Source organism: Rosa chinensis, chromosome 4 (genome assembly GCF_002994745.2).
Source record: "Rosa chinensis cultivar Old Blush chromosome 4, RchiOBHm-V2, whole genome shotgun sequence".
In the NCBI taxonomy this organism is placed as follows: Eukaryota; Viridiplantae; Streptophyta; class Magnoliopsida; order Rosales; family Rosaceae; genus Rosa; species Rosa chinensis.
In genome coordinates, this window is record NC_037091.1 from 16956344 (window position 1) to 16974407 (window position 18064).

Sequence of the window (18064 nt, forward strand, 5' to 3'; positions counted from 1 at the left end):
TGTAATCAAATTGAGTAGAAATTTAAACTTGATGTACCGTTTTGATTTTAACAAAACTTGATTCACGAAAGACTAGAATGACCGATACTTTATGTACTCTTCTTGAAATTTTCCCCAATAATAAATGAGCCGGCCAAAACACAGCATGAAACAAAAATAGACCCGCTTAAAATAGCCCGACCCGTTTGCCACCTCTATTATTGTGCAATAATAACATCATGAAGACATTAACCACCTTTATCAGCATCTAACAATTGATGTAATTGATATACGCTTACCCTTGATATACTTCATAAGGGGTTATAAAAAATTCCAACCCTGCCTACATAATCCCACAATATGGCCATATCCATACGGGTCCTGTATAATTTTCAATCAATACAGTAGTGTGATCTAGATTCAAAATGAATGCAAACTAGATTCAGAATCAAGATCTCACTCATGGCTCGAGTTAGCAAATCAAAGAGGCAGCAACATAATGTCACCTCCGACACTGCCATTCCATTAGCTAGTCAGACCTCAAAATACGAAGACTATGAGCAGGACAATGGAAACATCCAGTGAAATACATTTTGCATAAACCCTTCAAAAATAGGAAAACGGTGCATAGGATTAAAGTCCACCACACTAATTTAGGAGGCAGCACAATAGTTGAATGGAACAACAAAATCAGAAACAAAACAAATTAAATGACAAAAGGTTGCTTATTCCTGGTAACCGCCCATTTAATAGTCAAATTACAGAAGTCATTGGCATGATAACCAATGTCCAAGTGAATTTATTGTATCACAATGATACGATGAACTGCACCCAAACCGCCTCATTAACCTGCAAAATTTATAAGGGAACATTATTTTCAAGCATACAAGGGACAAACTAAACAAAGAGATAAAGAAAACAGAAGAATGCTTTTGAGTAGCACACTACAAAGGTATTACAGTCAACGAAAACCATAAATGTAGAGGGGTTTCAATCATAAAAAAGACATAATTTCTAGCATAATAAAACATTGTCATCAAATAGTAGGCCCAATATTTTTGGTGCAACCATGTCTGTTCCACCTAACAAATTCAGTTCACTGATTACAGTGTTCATGAAAACATGAGTAAAAGAGAAACCTTGTAAGCCACACACACACATGTACAATATATATATATATATATGCAAGTGTGTGTGTGTATATACACATTAGTGGAAAAAAATAAATTTTTAGGAAAGAGTGGATAGCATAATACTATAGGCTCAAAACACAATGTAATTCAAGGATCTGAAAGTGACTCTTTGGTACGCATTCAAATATTGCCTTTGCACAAAATCAGGTGAAAGAAACCATTCAGCCATCTACTTGTGATCAAATAAGCACTCAAATGACAAAAACAAAACTAATTTATGATGAAAAATGGCTAAACACTTTTTCCATTTTACTGAATTTTGCAAGGTGATTCATAAGAAAGGGTGTGGGGAAAAAAACTAAAAAATGACACATAGGTCAGCAGTTTCAGACTTTCGGGTCATTATCCACTCATCTTAGAAAGTGGTCTCTCCACTTTTGATCTGCTCTCCCCCATAAACATCATTCTTGGGCATTAACAATGTCCATGCCATCAATTCTGTTGAGTTTTCAGGTAAAATGGTAATGTGAAAGGTACACGACCATTTTTAAGAATATAATATAATAATCCATCTACATCGTAGATATTTGATTAGAAGATACAATATTAAACTCCCCTGCCTATCACCACACTGAAGCACCCACCTGGGGTGGGTGCTTCAAATGAGAAAATCAAAGACTAGAACAAGATTCAAACCTTGCAAAGGCACTGGTGGTAATAATTGTGACCTTGTTCATGAGGTCAGGGATGAGGCACACCAAATATTGGATGAGGATGAGCTTAAGTATTAACTGTGCTGCTTGTATTTGCTGGAAAAAAGGATTTCTAGGTGCAAATAATGTGCTGAGACCACAGACAATCTTAGTCTCCAATCTCCTAATGAATCCCAGCACAACATCCCTCAAAAAATCCTCCCTTAACACCTGATGCAGCTCAACTGTTGCCTTTGATTTTCTTATTTAAAACACAAACTGGGTGGGTGTTTGTGTGTGTGTGAGTGAGAGAGAGAGAGAGAGAGAGAGAGAGGAATTCTTCTTAATTTCAATCTTGTACTTACTAAGTAATATGTGAAAGGACTACTCTTTCTTCAAATTGGCATCAGAAGCAATGGAAGGGTTACAAAACTTAACACAAGAAAAGCTTCGCCTGCAGAATGGACTCCCATCACCTGACCATCCCTTAGATCTTAGGGATAGGATCATGCTAAATACTAAACCAAATGCAAGTTCAAAATCTTAGTGATTAAAGCTTGCTGTTCAAATAGCAGGCCAAACTTTGTCACCTGATGATCCCTTAGATCATAGCAGATGGACCATGCTAAAGGCTAACCCAAATGCAATTTTAAACAACAATGCAACCTACATTATATACAAAACGGACGGCCGCTGAACCAGGCAGTAAGCCTATGAAGGCTTACCCACTTAGGATATCAAGTAACCTAATACCTCTGATTCAACTCAAGGTAAACCTCAGTTAGATGCAAAACTAAAGCAACATCTTTACGAATTATAACATCAATATCAATCTTCTCCACAATGGAATTACATAACCTATTGTCAACACTTTTAAGAGGCCAAAACAAAAAGCCTGATTCTGTTTCTACTTCCACTACTACCACCACCATACAGTACATGATACACAAAATCATGTCCGCTGCATTATCTCCTACTTAACCAATACACAGAAGATCAAATGCAATGAAATCATAAACAAGTGATCCCGGGAATCAACGAAAGTGCAAAATTTAACCGACTACAAAGAATTAGCACTCAATCACAGCAGAAACACACATCGAATTGTCCACAAACAAAAACCCCCAATTGTAAATCTCATCCAATAGCCCTCTTCTACAAATACACTTCGATAAATTAGCCGAAACAAGAATGGAAGAGTGAAATATACCTGTTTGAACGGATTAATGGCCGCCGTGTTCCTTGGCGTGCTGGGCGTGCTCGAGGTGGCGACGCTCCTCGGGAAGAGCGACGAGGTAAGAGAAGATCATGCCGCCGAAGCAGACATGGAGAAGAGGATCGATGGAGCTGGTCTGGATGTACTTGGCGTTGTAGTTGTCCAAACCCTTCTGCAATGTCTTCTTCACGTAATCGAGGGACAGCATCGGCTTCACGTGGTTGGGCACCTCCGTCACCTTCAGCCCCTTGATCTCGTTGTAGAACCTCTTTGCCATTTTTGCCTAGAGAAATCGGAAACTCTAACCCTAGAAAATGAGGACCAGATTTGAGAGGAGGTGAGGGATTTGGCGTTGCGTGAGACGGAGCCGGTGAACCAGAGAGTTTTGTATGACCTTTTGTTTGGGTTCGGCTGCATTAGGATTTGGGCCTCCTCACCAAAACAAATTGGGCCACATCGTCAGTGTTGTGATTTCTGCACCAAACTTAAAAAACTATATCTTTCGGTTTCTCCGAAAATTCTTCTATGCACCAACTGTGTAAGTGACCTAACGCCTAATATGCGATCTGAGCCCTTGACTTAACACCAAAATAACTAAAAACTACACTTGATATTATCTAGTCGTTTATCTCTATCAGTGCAAGTGCACGTCGGTGTTCTGAATCTCTTCTTGTTTATGCGAAAATTCTTCTATGCACTGGTAGTGCAAATGAACCATCTCATATGTGATCTCAACTCTTGAACTAAAAACTTCACTTAATATTATACAGCCTTCCTTTCATTTTGGTGCAAGTGCACTTCGGTGCTCTGAATTATTTCCGTAATTTTTGCCAATTTCAAAAGCAACCCAAAACGGAGTCATTGATTACAATCATCTACAGAGTTTTAGAATGGCTGAATCATCTCTTTATGACTCATTATTCTTCCTTCAAGCCACTCTCTAGAATTACTTTCTGATCTCCTTCACTCTTACTGTTCTGCTTCAGGTCAACTAATTAATGTTGATAAATCTTCTCTCTCTGTTTTCCATCCCAAAAACGCGCCTTAGCAAATCATTCACCTTCTTAGTTCAATTCTCCAAATGCAAGTTGTCTCTAGCCCTGGTAAATATCTCGGCCTCTCTTCTAGCTAAGTAAGTCAGGAGATTGCATTGTAACCCCTCCTAATTGTATGTATGCTCAAGTCCTTAAGCATAGATACTTTCCTCACAGCACCTTTCTTCAAGCTAAGATGGGTGTCTCCTCAATCGCATTTTCCATCTCTTAAGCTTTGCTCTGTCATTGATTGGAACACAAACTCCTGAAATTTATCAAGCATAGCATCTCAGCTCACTCCTAATCAAGCTCGTACCATTGCTACCATCCATTTGATCAGTCTGCGGATCCTTTACAACCTCATCTTGCCTCACACAAAAAATTGTATGTTTTCAGTAAAGTCTTGTTACCATTTCAAAAATTCTCTCTATCTTCATCTCCCAGTCATAAACCTCCATTCCTCTCAATGCATTTCTCTTCCTCTTTGGAAATAGATCCTCAAGCTTAACACGTTATCAAATATCAAAATCTTTTTGTCGAAGGCTTGTCATAACATCCTTCCAACCAAAGAAAATCTCTTCCCAACAGACATCACCCAATCACCTTTGTGCACAATCTGTAATACCCATCCAAGATCGATGGAACATGCTTTTTTCACATGTTCATGGTCAATTGCTTATTGGTTTGCTTATGTCTCAAAGAGCCATTTACAACAGATTACATCTTTTGACTCTTGATTGTCCCACATTAGCTCCATGAGTTGTCCAAATGACTTTTTCACTCAAATTTCCTTCCTTTTCTATTCATTCCCCCCTCCTGCCCCAACTCTCATTGCTTTTCCATGAAATGAACTTCTTTTTTTTTTTTTGTCTTTGGCCTCTCTTGAGGTACTCCAGACTCCAGAGCTTCTTCGTTTGTTGTTCTCTTTTCCTCTTAATGAAAGTTCACTTGCCAAAAAAGAATGTGGAAGCTCAACATTTCTCATAAAGGTAAAGATCTTCAACTGACTTTTCTAATATCATAGACTGCCATATAGCTTTCTAAACAACCTCGCAAGGAAATGCAAAAGACCTAACTCACCTAAGTGCACTGTTGTGATCATGAACCATGTTGCATAAATCACTCTATACCGAAAAATGCTTTTTAGGCTTTGTAATCAAAATTGAATAAAATGACATACTTTGAGAAGAATACCATAGGCAAAATAAAAAAACTATTTAAAAGGAAAAAATTCCAAGATTGTTTGGATTAAGAAGAATCCACCAAGCTTTTGTGTTAAGCATGGAGATTATGAAAACTCATCACACTCTCCTTCTTTAAAGAACACAAAAGATCTCATTATTATCATCCAATTTTTGTGTGGAAGTAAAGCCACTTGTGCATCTTACTTCATGCTTAAGTTCTTGATAAGCATGATCTTCTTGATTAGTCAAAAATGGAGGCTTGCTTCATGCTTAAGTTCTTGATAAGCATGGTATTTTTGATAAGTCAAAGATTGTGACTTACTTCATGCTTAAGTTGTTGATAGGTCAAAGATTGTGACTTACTTCATACTTAAGTTGTTGATAGGTCAAAGATTGTGGCTTACTTTCCAAAATATGATAGTTGTAAAGATTGCATTTACAACTCATCTATAGCTAAGTTTCTTAAGCTTTAAGAAGCTAGTTGTAACCTCCTCTATCTAGTATAAATAGAGGTCTTGAGTTATAGAGTTTGGATCCCATGTTGTGGTGAGTGAAAACAAAGAGAGAGAGGGAGTGGAGGTTAGAGAGAAAATGGAGATTTCTCCTAAAACTCAAGTGTCTTTCCTTTGTTAGTGTGTATTTCCTCCTGTTATAAGAGAGAGGGTATTCTCAATTGTTGCTCTCCTTATTGCAGTAGAGAAATTGTTGTATCATTTTGCTATAGTGAAATCCTTCTACAATTTGTCTATCATCTTGTGCTTCACTCATTTTCATAGTTTCTACTTCAGTTGTAATTGGGTGCCCCATACCACAACGCTTCCTAACATTTTGCTTAACCACTCCTTTGTATAGTGGAAATTTTTTATATTTAGTCGAACAGCAAAAATTCGGTAAATGCACTTCTCATTGAAAGATGGCAAAATGTGATTTACACATGCAACTCAGAGGTTAATGTCCCTTAAATCGAAGAAGAAGCATTCGTGCTAAAAGCATTACTTTTCTAAGGATAATTGTCCGTCGTCACATTAGAAAATTGATGTCGTTCTACCTTCTAAGTGGACTTGGCTTTCCATTCCAGTTTGGTGGATCAGGTGATGATTCTAAACTTCCCTTAGAATTAGTTGCATGAATTGCATTTGTGGTTGGGCTCTCTTCTCTCGGCGAAGGTATAAAACGTGTGGATCGAAGTTGTGTATTTCCTTACTCAAGCATCGGCCTCTGACGTTGTGTATTTGCTTTGATAGAGTCTCGGAGCAATTTCTCTATCTGCCAGCGGGTTCAACATTCTGTCAGGTTACACCGGAGAAACGAACAGAAACACCATGTATAATCTTTGCTTTTAGTATAATCTTTTCTATAAAAATAGATAAATAAATAATTGGAGTAATTAAAGAAAACCAAAGTCTAAAAGTGGGGGATCTATCACACCAAAAGCAAAGAATTGTTGGAAGTATATAAAAATTATAGAATATATATGAATCAAATGTAGCATATATACGTTCTCATCAGACCATGCCTTCCCCCCAACCTCCGAGTTTTTTATTTCTTTTTTGCCAATCCCAACCTATGAGTTTAACAAGTTGAGAATTAAGAACTGGTAGCTCACATTGACAGGTGTGGTTTACCATAACCTTATGAATCCACTCTGTCTTTCATGCACTCCACAATCTACACCAGCCTGTGTCTATACATAACCAACCAAAATGTTTGATTCCAATTTCTTGAATGACCAAAACAACCATCCCTTCCCTCCAAAATGTCACTAGAAACCATGTATTTCAGTAATTTGGCAAGATAGAACCGGACCCGCCAGTTTCTATTCCCAAATCAAACCGTTACCAACTGCCTGCGGCCTATAAGAAAATAGTATAATTTTGGTGAACTATCATACCACTAAAATACTAACAACGTTTCTATAAATTAACATGTGTCAAACGATATCAAAACATATCATGAAAATGAGATTATGAGATCGTAACAAAGAGATGAAGATCATATAGAGATGATAAAGATTATAAGATTTTCCTTTACGACAAAACCTATATATAACTACAAACACCCCTCCTCTAGAGAGCTCGAGTTTAGTTTAACTACGAGAGATTTCTAGTGTTTCCATTAATCTAATTCAACTAAACTAAAGTTTAAAGCAATATTCTCCGAATAAAAAAATAAGAAGAACATTGTCTTTCAATGAACAGACAAGAGGAAAAGCTCTACCTTTGTGACTTTATATATTTGACTGTACGAAAGTACCCTCATAATAATAGTCCTTCCTGTTGCGCACATTTTGGAGCCTTGGAGGGGAGAGAGAGTCCTTGGTTGTTTTTGTTGTTGTTGTTGGAACGACTCGGTTTTACAGAAAACAAGAACATGCATCATCTTATTCATACATTAACACCATGATCTCCTTCTTCTTCACTCTGATCTCTACCTAGGAGAGACTATGACTTGAAATCAATAGCCAACACTAGCTAGCTAGATAAGGTGTTGGTGTTCTTGGAAAGAAATTAATATCAAAACCATTTTTATTAATGGGTACATTCTCTGGCTTTAGAAAGGCTTATGGAGCTTTGAAGGACTCTACCAAGGTTGGCCTTATCAAGGTCAACAGCGAATTCAAGGTAACCCCTAGCCAAGAGGAAAAGGAAATATGGTTTCATTTCATTAGCTGTTTCAATATCTCAGATTTTGGTTTTTTGATTTATGAATCTGTTTCAAGGATTTGGATATTGCCACTGTGAAGGCCACAAGTCACGTTGAGTGCCCTCCGAAAGAGCGTCATGTCCGAAGTGAGTTAATGCATCTCATTTCCTACATTTATACATTTCTATATGTTTCTTTTTCTTTTTTTTCTTTTTTGAAAGGGTTCTATATGTTTATATGAATGATGAGGTTTTGAATCTGTATAACAAATTGTCAGATTTGTTACCGGGTTGATTTTTCCTTGTATATGCTTCATATATTCCTTTTAATTCATTTTTTCTATTCTGAGTTTACCTTTGTCTATATGCCTTCATTGCGTTAATGTCTTTCATAGTTTCAATCATATGATTTTTGTCTTTTTGGTTCTTCTGCATAGAGATTTTCTCTGCAACATCGGTGGTTCGCCCGCGAGCAGATGTGGCATATTGCATTCATGCCCTGGGCAAGAGATTGTCCAAGACACGGAGTTGGATTGTAATGCTCTTATTTTCTCTTCTTCTTCTTCTTCTTCTTGTTCTTTCTTTCATTGTTCATAATTGACTCGGTAAATGCATTTCCAGAACCTTGAAAGTAGGAAAAATGAAATATTGTTTTTAGCAGTAGTACTACTAAAGCATAGCATGAATACGAGTCAATTGCAAAGATGCTATAATCATTGATGTATTTACTAAATGAAGCCAGAGATTAGTTTTTTATAAGTCTAGAAAATCACTTACCTAGTTTATAATGAATTGACAATGTACAGGTTGCCATAAAGACATTGATAGTTATTCATAGGACATTGCGAGAGGGTGATCCTACCTTTCGAGAGGAGCTTCTGAACTATTCTCAGAGGGACATATGCTCCAAATTTCCAATTTTAAAGACGACTCAAGTCCCCTTGGTAAAATGCCTCTACCTTTTATGGCTGCATTTATATAACATGTCATGAACATTCCCTTCTTATACCGAAATCTACCTTGCAGCTTGGGATTGTTCTTCTTGGGTTAGGACATATGCGCTCTTTTTAGAAGAACGTCTAGAATGTTTCCGAGTTTTGAAATATGACATTGAGTCAGAGCGTTTGACCAAAACATCGCCAGGATCAACCAAGGTGCGGTGTTTGTTTATGCTTTCAATGCCGTAAAAACATATTAGTGTCTCATATTGAACTTTGTAAATTATATTTAGCATAAGAAAGATGCTATCTACTCTACCAGGTGCATAGTAGAACACGAATGTTGGGAGCTGATGAACTGTTGGAGCAGCTACCTGCACTGCAGCAACTTCTTTACCGTCTAGTTGGTTGCCAGGTAATAGCTGAGACAGAATAACTTATCCGGTTTTGTTCTTATAGCCAAATACTTTATTTTGCTGCAGTATTTGTTGTATCGAGTCATTGCCATTTCTTTTCTTAGGAGATTTCTAATTTTGCTCTCGTTTTTCAGCCTGAAGGAACAGCTTATAACAATTACCTCATACAATATGCCTTGGCTCTGGTATGCATGATACTGATCTCCATCTTTCTTTGTATCAGTGTTTATGTGTCGGCAGCCTTTTCACCAGTTAATTCTTGATTTTAACAATGTTCTTTTCATGTAGGTATTAAAAGAGAGCTTTAAAATATATTGTGCCATCAATGATGGAATCATAAATCTAGTAGATATGGTAAGAGCCTACTAGATTCTTATGCTTCATTTGCACGAAACCATTTGTCCTATGATACTTAAACTTTTGGTTATTTCAATTTTGAATCTAAGTTACATGTTCCTGCAGTTTTTTGATATGCCAAGACACGATGCAGTTAAAGCTCTCAATATTTACAAAAGAGCCGGTCAACAGGTATGCAGTAATGCTTTGCTTATGAAGCAAATTGTATGAGTCATGACAGTATGTTGCACATTAATAAGTATTTACGTAAATTACTGGATTAGTTGGTCATGGAATTATGGATTTCCTTCAATTCTGTTTATTTCTTTGATTGAACTAATTCCTTTATGTTTTGTTGTTTTGCAGGCTGAGCATCTTGCTGAGTTTTATGAGTATTGCAAGGGTTTGGATCTTGCTAGAACTTTTCAGTTTCCAACACTGAGACAGGTTTCATGTTGCCTCATACTGGAATGTTTAAGTTGATACCACTCACTACATGGTCTCTGACAATCTTCTTCTCTATGTTAAACAGCCACCGCCGTCATTTCTTGCAACAATGGAAGAGTACATAAAAGAAGCGCCTCAGTCCGGTGCTGTTCAGAAGAGACTGGTGAGACAATGTCCCTAGGACTATGAATATTTGAGTGTTAGATATATATGTACATGACTGTCTAGACTCTAAGATGATTTTATGTGAACTAAAGATAATCAGATGGGCTCATTTTCTAGTTTCAAGTTTGTGATAATTTTGTTCTGACAATAGGAGTACCACGAGACAGAAGAGCGGCCTCAACAACCAGCGCCTCCACCTCCAGAGCCTGAAAAAAAAGAAGAAGAAGAAGAAGAAGAAGAAGAACAAAAAGTTGAGGAACCACCGGAAAAAGTTGAGGAAGAAACCCAACCAAAGGAGGAAGAGGTAGTTGAACCTCCTCCCTTGATCGAAACTGATCTCCTGGTAAGTTATCATATGCCAAAGCCATTCTTGTTTTCTTTGATGTGGGGGTGTTTGAGTTCTGCATTTATGTTATCTTGTTCTTTTTTCTTTGTCCAGGGCCTAAATGAAATAAATCCAAGAGCTGCAGAAATTGAAGAAAGCAATGCTCTAGCTCTTGCTATAATTCCAAATGGTAGGCTCCAATGCTTGGTATTTAATTGAGGAAACTTGCCAAATGTGCACTGTGGAATTTGATGACTATTTTGCTTTGCAGGGACTGAACCACAATCTGGATCAAATTTGAATGATATCGGTGGGACTTCAGGTTGGGAGCTGGCCCTGGTAACCACACCAAGCACCAATACTGGCCCCGTGGTAGATAAAAAATTGGTTAGTCTTCTTTGCTTTCATATAGCTTATAATGCATGATTCGCTTTTGCTTTCAATGCAAGACTAACCAAGACATAGATACTGATGAGATATAATCTAGTTGTCCTAAGTCCTAACTATTAACGGAATCAATCTCACCCTTGGTAATATTTGATTGAACGTCTTTGATTAGACTTGAATACCAAACACACTTCCTTAAGAATCACAGATATATGGAATCTAAAATCTATCTTGGCATTATATTCAGTAAACACAAGATTACCTTCGGTAGTTGGAATGAATAAGGTCTAGTCATGACGCATGAGTAATTATTATTAACTATATATTGCATTTAGATACTAGTTGTATGCATGGCTGAATCAGCTCAAGTGAAATTTCGAGCCTGATTCACCACACTTTTTTATCGGTTAACATCATTTTAATTTATTTCTGCTTATGTGCATGGTTTGGACTTTGGGTCAGGCTGGTGGGTTTGACAAGCTATTACTCGATAGCTTGTATGAAGATGATGGTGCAAGGAGACAGCTACAACTCCAGAATGCAGGATATGGTTATGGCGCGACAAGCCTGCAAAATCCATTTGAACAAGCACAGCAGCAGCCTGTACATGATCCATTTGCAATGTCTAACAGCATAGCGCCTCCTACGAATGTGCAAATGGCACTAATGGCTCAACAACAACACCAAGTACACCAACAGCAACACCAAATGCAGCAACAGTATCAACAACAACAGAACATGATGATGGTACCTCACCCATATTATTCTCAATATCAACAGGCGCAACAACCCGCAGGCCCTTCGAATCCATTTGGAGACCCTTTCAGCTTCCCTCCTCCTTCTTCTAGTGCAATGCCTAACCAAGGAAACCAACACCTACTGTAGAGGTCATTTAATTCATAATTTAATTCCAGTTCATTCTTTAATTCTTTGGAGTAGTGAGAGTTTGTTGATAAGCTCATTCTTTGTGTACTCCTGTATATTGTTTTGGAGGGTCATTGGCAATGGAATGTATACCAATGGATGTGCTATTTTGATCGACATCTAGCTTTGCTTGTTGTTCAGAGCTCAAGGCTAGGGTATCAGAAATCATACATGTAAGAATAATAGAGAGAATGGTGGTTCCTTTTATTGGATCCAAGGGCGAACCTCTTTTATTTTGTTTTGTTTTAGTTTTTTAAATTTTTTAATTAAATTTTTCTGTAATTTTGTGGAAATATAGTCAGTAGTTCCGCTTGTTACGTGAGGTTATAAAAATTTTATTTATTTATCAGGGAAGAAGATTTTCGTAAATATCTCCATAGCTAGAACAACACATATATAACATCTTAAAGTTTGTATTAGTACTCGAGGTGAAGGTTATATGTCCCCCTCGGTGTACAATCATCTTTCTATTATCAATAATATTCGGGCGTAGGGCTGAGCCTTCCAGTAAGGCTGGGTTCCAAACCCCTTCAAAAAAAAAAAAAAAAGTTTGAACCTAATATAGTGATCAAGTTAGAACAAAAACTTAAAAAATGCTCTCTCTTTTTCTCTCTAGAGAAACCTTAAGACCGTCACCAGTTTTGACTAGCGGCAGCGCTGCAAATTCATTGATTCTCGTCAGCGAGATTTATCAACTACGTAGTGGTCCTGAACCTTGGACATGGAAGAGTGGCAACGCTCCTCTTTCTACTCCCCTCCTTGGCAGCAACGACAATTGGATTCAATGGAGCCGTTCGGATTTGTCTAGGTGGCAGATCTAATTCCCAGATGGTGGTCACCTTGTCTGCGGTGGTGCAAGGTTCTTCGTCTTCTGTCTTGTCATTGTCAAGCGGAGTAGGGTATACGCTGACCGGGTTGTTGGCTTGGGTTGGCAACTGTTTTGCTCGAGGCTGACATCGACAACGAGTGAGGACGACGACGCTGGGGATAGTGACGTAGCCAGAAATCTTAACCAGGAGGGTCCGAATACTTCATTAGTTGGATACCGGTGAACGGAAGTGTTCAGACAATGATTGTGTTTGGAGATTCAATAGTTGATATGGGACAAAAATAAACTGTATAAGCCTAAATATATATAGACATAAATGGGAGACAACTACGGCTGCCACTTGGTTTGGTAATTACCAAACCGACCGAATACCAACCGATGTTTTAGGTTTGATAAACCGACATTTTGGTAACTGAGACCGATAAAACTGAAATCGAAAATTACTGAAAAAGTTGGTTTGGTTTTGGTAAATACCAAATTTACCGATTATCTAAATATTAGATTTATATATTACAGTTTTCAATACATATACATGTATATTAAGAAATAAACATAAAAACTTATATAATGGTATGAACATTACTACATATACTACATTAATAGTTCATGTATTTTAAGTAACCTAGTCAAAGATGGTTAAATAACTTAGTTTTATTGCAAATTGCTAAAACTTGATGTCATATATACAAAAGAAAGCTATAATTAGTAGATGAATACAAAGTTTATGACTATAAAATTCAAATGTTCATTCTAATTTATATTATAAAGAATTAGTGGGTCTAAAGTTGGTAATACCGAAAACCGAAATACAGAATTTGGCAGATATAATTAAAAACTGAAAATTTTGGTTGGTAATTGGTAGCTCAGTTTTGAAACCGAAAGTTTTGGTTTTGAAGTTGGTAATACATATAACCGATTCGAATCGACCGAGTGACAGCCCTAGAGACAACAATCAATCAGTGATTAGGAAAATACATTAAAAAATTAAGAGATCGTGGGAGATTAGTAGTCTAGGAGTTCTGTCCAAATTGGAAATTATAATATTTAAAATAAACTTTTTCTCTATCTTGTCAAAATGATCAAATATGAGATTATAGTATAATATATGTATGTCAGTACCACATGTATTGGTATCAAAAACTTAGAAGGATCAATTGACCTTTCTCGCCCTACTGTAGCTACGCCATTGGTTGGGGACAGGTTTCAAGGCCTGTGTTTCTGGTATCTTCCTCCCCGCAGGAGCGATGGCGGGACCTGATGGTGGTTTGTTGTGATGGCAAACCTAGGCCAGGGTGCTGACGACGAGGCCAGCTGCAGAGAAGATTTTCCTCTTCTCTAGGGTTTGTTCTGGTTGGTTTGGTTGGGGCTGATATTGGGCTGCTTATCCAATATGGGCTTTGGAATGGGTCAGAATAGGACTGGGCTGCATGGGCCTTCTTTTGGGCTGAGGCTGATTGGAGCTTTTCTTTTGGGAGTTTCTTATGAATGGAAAGGGAGTGGATGGTGACAAGTCACCCTCTACTCCAATTGTTGATTGATTCTTGTTCTAGGTCGCAAAAAACGGTACTCGGTTGGTCCCTTTATTTTAGTGCTTCTAGTATTTCTGTTTTTGTTAGAATAATGGTACATGGACTTTCTAAAAGGTGTGTATACTCTGGGTGTGACGTGTTCTATTTCTTTAAAATAAGATGATTGTATGCTCTAAAGAACGGTTCTTTCTATCGACCTCAACAGGACTGCTTGCTAAATTATAAAACCGGATTGACATTTTTGATTCAAGATTTTTGACTCCTTGCCTTTAGTCTTAGGGCAAGGAGTCTGGGCAGGATACGTGAGACAGCAGCTGCACCCGAACTAGGGCAATAAGTCTTGGCTGGCGTCATCTGAACTACGTACGCTGCCTTCAGCTGCCTCTGTAAAAAAAAGACCGGTCCGACCCGAGTTATCATACTTGAGTCGAAGGCACACGATTCCTACACGGTATCACCTGCTCCTGACCACGTGCCAGGCCAACACTATAACTCTATCCTTCTCTCTTCCGAGTCTTTTCCACCCCCAAAAACAATGGCCCGATTCTTCTTCACTCAGAGTCTCCAACTCCGCCACTCCCTCCTCCGGTGCCGGCCCCGGCCAGCCCAAGACCACCGGGCCTACTCGACCCGATCCGGGCAGCTCTTCGAGATCGAGATAAACCCCTCCACCTCCAGCCCATCGGAAGGCGAATCGGAGGCCCTCATGCTCAAGAAGCTAGACGACATCGTTCAGAGGATCCTCGTCCAGAAGGCCACCCCCGATTGGCTCCCCTTCGTTCCCGGCTCCTCCTTCTGGGTCCCGCCCCGACGGTCCCCCCTCGGAGTCAACGACTTCGTCGGAAGATTGGCGGACAAGCTCTCCGATGAGGAGTCCCTCTCCGTCGCCACCGACCGAGGCTGGCCCTGCTCTGGTTTTTTCATCAATGGTATGCTTAGTTATCCCTAAACCCTAGTTTCAATGCAACCCTCAACTTCGTATCACTGGTTAATATATTTGAGAAAGTTTGCATTCCCAAAATTTACAGACTTCTTCAGAAAGATTGGAAGAAACTTTGGTTGCATATTGACATTTAGTCATGTTATCGAAAAACTTCGAAATTTTGGGCTGAACTTGAATTTGAGTTAAGAGTGTATAAGATAAGTGCTCTCATGTTTTAGATGTAATCTCTCTTTCGTAACATCATTTCAGTATGTTGGGCGTGTACCCCTTTTGATCACATTTACAGAATTACAGCTTCGTCGTTGTCCTTATTTGTGCGAAAGAATTATTTAATAATCTGAACGTGATTTCTTGGTTGCAGGCAGTGAATCTGCGGAAACAAAGGTGGTTGGTGAGGAGGCAGAAGGATCAGGAGAACTAGAGGTGGTGGAGGTGGATGTAAAGGTTTTGACAGCCAACTTCGAGGATGAGTAAAGATTGGTCATCTCTCTAGCAGCCTCGTCGCTTGGGTGAGTTCCCTTACTTCTGTTTGACAAGCACCACCAATGTTCGTTGTCAAGCTTCTTATGGCCAAAGTCAGTTTTTGGGTTTTAGGAGATGGATGTTGAACTTGGTGTTGGTAAAAATCCAGGTTCTCTGCTTTGAAGGATGTATTGTAATTATTAGATTCTACATTTATGTTATTGTGCTCTCTTGCTGTATAGTTGGAAATAGAAATACTCAACAACAAAAGGGAACAATATTTCAGTGATAACTATGTTGTATGCATCCACAAAGTCATGCTTGATTCCTCTGAGAAAATTATCTTGTGTATAGAATTGAGTAAAGAGTGGAATTATTCTCATGTTTGTGATCTTGACCCTTATTTCTCTATTTTATCTTTACTGCTACAATCTTCTAAGATCGAATGGTCAGCGTATACGAACAGGCTATTTCCAACATTTTCAAGGTTGGGATTTGGAAGCGCCTTTGTCAAGTAATCTAAAAGGTTGAGAAATGGGAAGTTTGAGCTGTAAAGAGCCAATATATGCACATTGACTGGACGTCATTTTTCTTTTTATTATTCCTGAGTTGATAGTCATGGGTATCCATTCTTTATTAGTTTCAACACATGAATATTTGGTGTTCAAATTGGAATTGTGATTATCTGTGATTCCATAGAATGAAATTGGATTATCAGGTTAGGAAATAGTCCACAATCCGCAATCTCGTGGTTCTTACCGTTTCTATCAACATTTTATTTTGAATTTTCTCAACTCTGGAAAGAAATGTCAATCATGCCTGGACAGGTACAGATGTCTCATAATATGCGTTTTCGTATGACGGCGTCCAATATTTTTTTTTCCCTGTTTATCAAGTCTAATATTTTGGCTGAGACTTAACCGTGCAAGTTCGGACTCTTTGAAGCTGTCATCATAGGTTCAAGAACAATGTTTTATACCATCGTATGGGGTTAATGACGAATTGCTCAAACATGAAGATTTAGTGATGTTTACCAGTGTTGTAGTCTATGTACTGCGGTGATTGTAAATGGGTGGGCAAGTGCCATCCAACAGTTAACCTTCTATCACGCAAAAGCACACATGATAGATGAGACTTGACTCTAAGTTCTTAATTTGGGTTGACACACTAAGTCCACAGTTTATAGTCTTAAATTGTATCATCATAGATGAGACTTACCCTAAGGGCATCTCCAACAGACTAGCTAAATTCAAATTTTAGCTATATATAACTATTTTTAAAGCAAAACTCAATTCTAACAGACTAGCTATAGCTAAGTTAAATTTAGGTTTAGCTAAAATGGCTAGCTATATTTAGCTAGAAAATCTTGCATAGCTAAAGCAAAAGTTATATTTCTCTCTCCTCTTTTGTCTACATGTCAGTTTACAATTCGATAAAATTTATTATATTATTTACAAATAGCTACTACTGCTAGAGCAATATTGTTAAATCAATAGCTATATTTTACATCTTTAGCTAAATTTAACTAAAAAGTAATTCCTACTATTACAGAATAGCTAAATTCAATTTTCAGCTATATATAACTATTTTTTAAGCAAAACTCAACTCAAACAGACTAGCTATAGCTAAGTTAAATTTAACTTTAGCTAAAATGACTAGCTATATTTAGCTAGACAATTAAGAATAGCTAAAGCAAAAGTTATATTTCTCTCTTTTGTCCACATGTCAATTTATAATTCAATAAAATATAACATATCACTTACAAATAGCTACTACTGCTGGAGTAATATTATTAAACCAATAATTATGTTTGTTAACTTTACTAAAATGTAAATTCTACTGTTGTTGGAGATGCTCTAAGTTCTTAATTTGGGTTGGCACAGTAAGTCCACAGTTTGTAGTCTTAAATTGCATCATCATAGATGAGACTTGACTCGGGTTGACACAGTAAGTCCACAGTTTATAGTTTTAAATTGCATCATCAGAGATGAGACTTGACCTAAGTTCTTAATTTGGGTTGACACAAAAGTGAAGCGTCTTCAATGGTGACGTGATACTAGTGTGTGAGAGAGAGAGAGAGAGAGAGAGAGAGCGAGACCCCCCCGGGATGGGAGGGCATGTTAACATTAAATGCTTGTGCATTTGGAATCACATCGCATCTCATTGTCAATTTTTACTAGAATAAAGCTGACAAACTTAATACTTCAATGAATTCAAAATATACATAAAACCTGTCACAATCCAAAATATACATAAAGGCCGGGTGCGGCTAATACCACCCTAGTAACTACATTCTTTATCTTATAAGTTTTTTATTATTGAAAAACTAATATACTCTAATATAAAATTATAATAAAGGAGTTAGGATAGTGAATTAAAACTTGCAAATTCCAATCGAATTTTCATAAATATCTTATATATGTGAGACTGGTTTTTTTATCTTTAATTCATCCCGGTTAATCAGATTTCAATTTTCTTTGTTT

General features: G+C 37.7%; 3 protein-coding genes across 3 annotated transcripts; 2 read left to right on the plus strand and 1 right to left on the minus strand.

Annotated features, from left to right (window-relative positions):
• Positions 1–544: 544 nt before the first annotated feature.
• LOC112200659 lies at positions 545–3399 on the minus strand. Its single transcript, XM_024341677.2, has 2 exons — positions 3015–3399; positions 545–828 (listed from the first exon to the last, which is right to left on the minus strand). Exon 1 carries the CDS (start codon positions 3295–3297, stop codon positions 3028–3030), a length of 270 nt encoding a protein of 89 aa, XP_024197445.1. The 5' UTR covers positions 3298–3399; the 3' UTR covers positions 545–828; positions 3015–3027.
• Positions 3400–5756: 2357 nt separating this feature from the next.
• LOC112200637 (putative clathrin assembly protein At5g57200) lies at positions 5757–12140 on the plus strand. The gene is given in 16 exon segments (XM_024341658.2): positions 5757–7859; positions 7958–8027; positions 8318–8415; positions 8687–8771; positions 8774–8824; positions 8907–9034; positions 9141–9233; positions 9369–9419; positions 9523–9588; positions 9697–9762; positions 9937–10017; positions 10103–10180; positions 10334–10525; positions 10622–10697; positions 10779–10894; positions 11357–12140. Coding segments are annotated over 16 exon segments (1764 nt in total). The 5' UTR covers positions 5757–7769; the 3' UTR covers positions 11780–12140.
• Positions 12141–14659: 2519 nt separating this feature from the next.
• Positions 14660–15974, plus strand: LOC112200924. The gene is made up of 2 exons (XM_024341934.2): positions 14660–15105; positions 15481–15974. The coding sequence occupies exons 1-2, from the start codon at positions 14712–14714 to the stop codon at positions 15591–15593; spliced, it is 507 nt and encodes a 168-aa protein (XP_024197702.1). The 5' UTR covers positions 14660–14711; the 3' UTR covers positions 15594–15974.
• The last annotated feature ends 2090 nt before the right edge of the window (positions 15975–18064 follow it).

Excerpts from the sequence above, each read along its gene's own strand:
- LOC112200924 (XM_024341934.2), top strand. The coding sequence starts at position 14,712 with ATGGCCCGATTCTTCTTCACTCAGAGTCTCCAACTCCGCCACTCCCTC. Across the intron at positions 15,106-15,480 it reads CTCTGGTTTTTTCATCAATG|GCAGTGAATCTGCGGAAACA; the intron begins GTATGCTTAGTT and ends TCTTGGTTGCAG.
- LOC112200659 (XM_024341677.2), bottom strand. The coding sequence starts at position 3,297 with ATGGCAAAGAGGTTCTACAACGAGATCAAGGGGCTGAAGGTGACGGAG.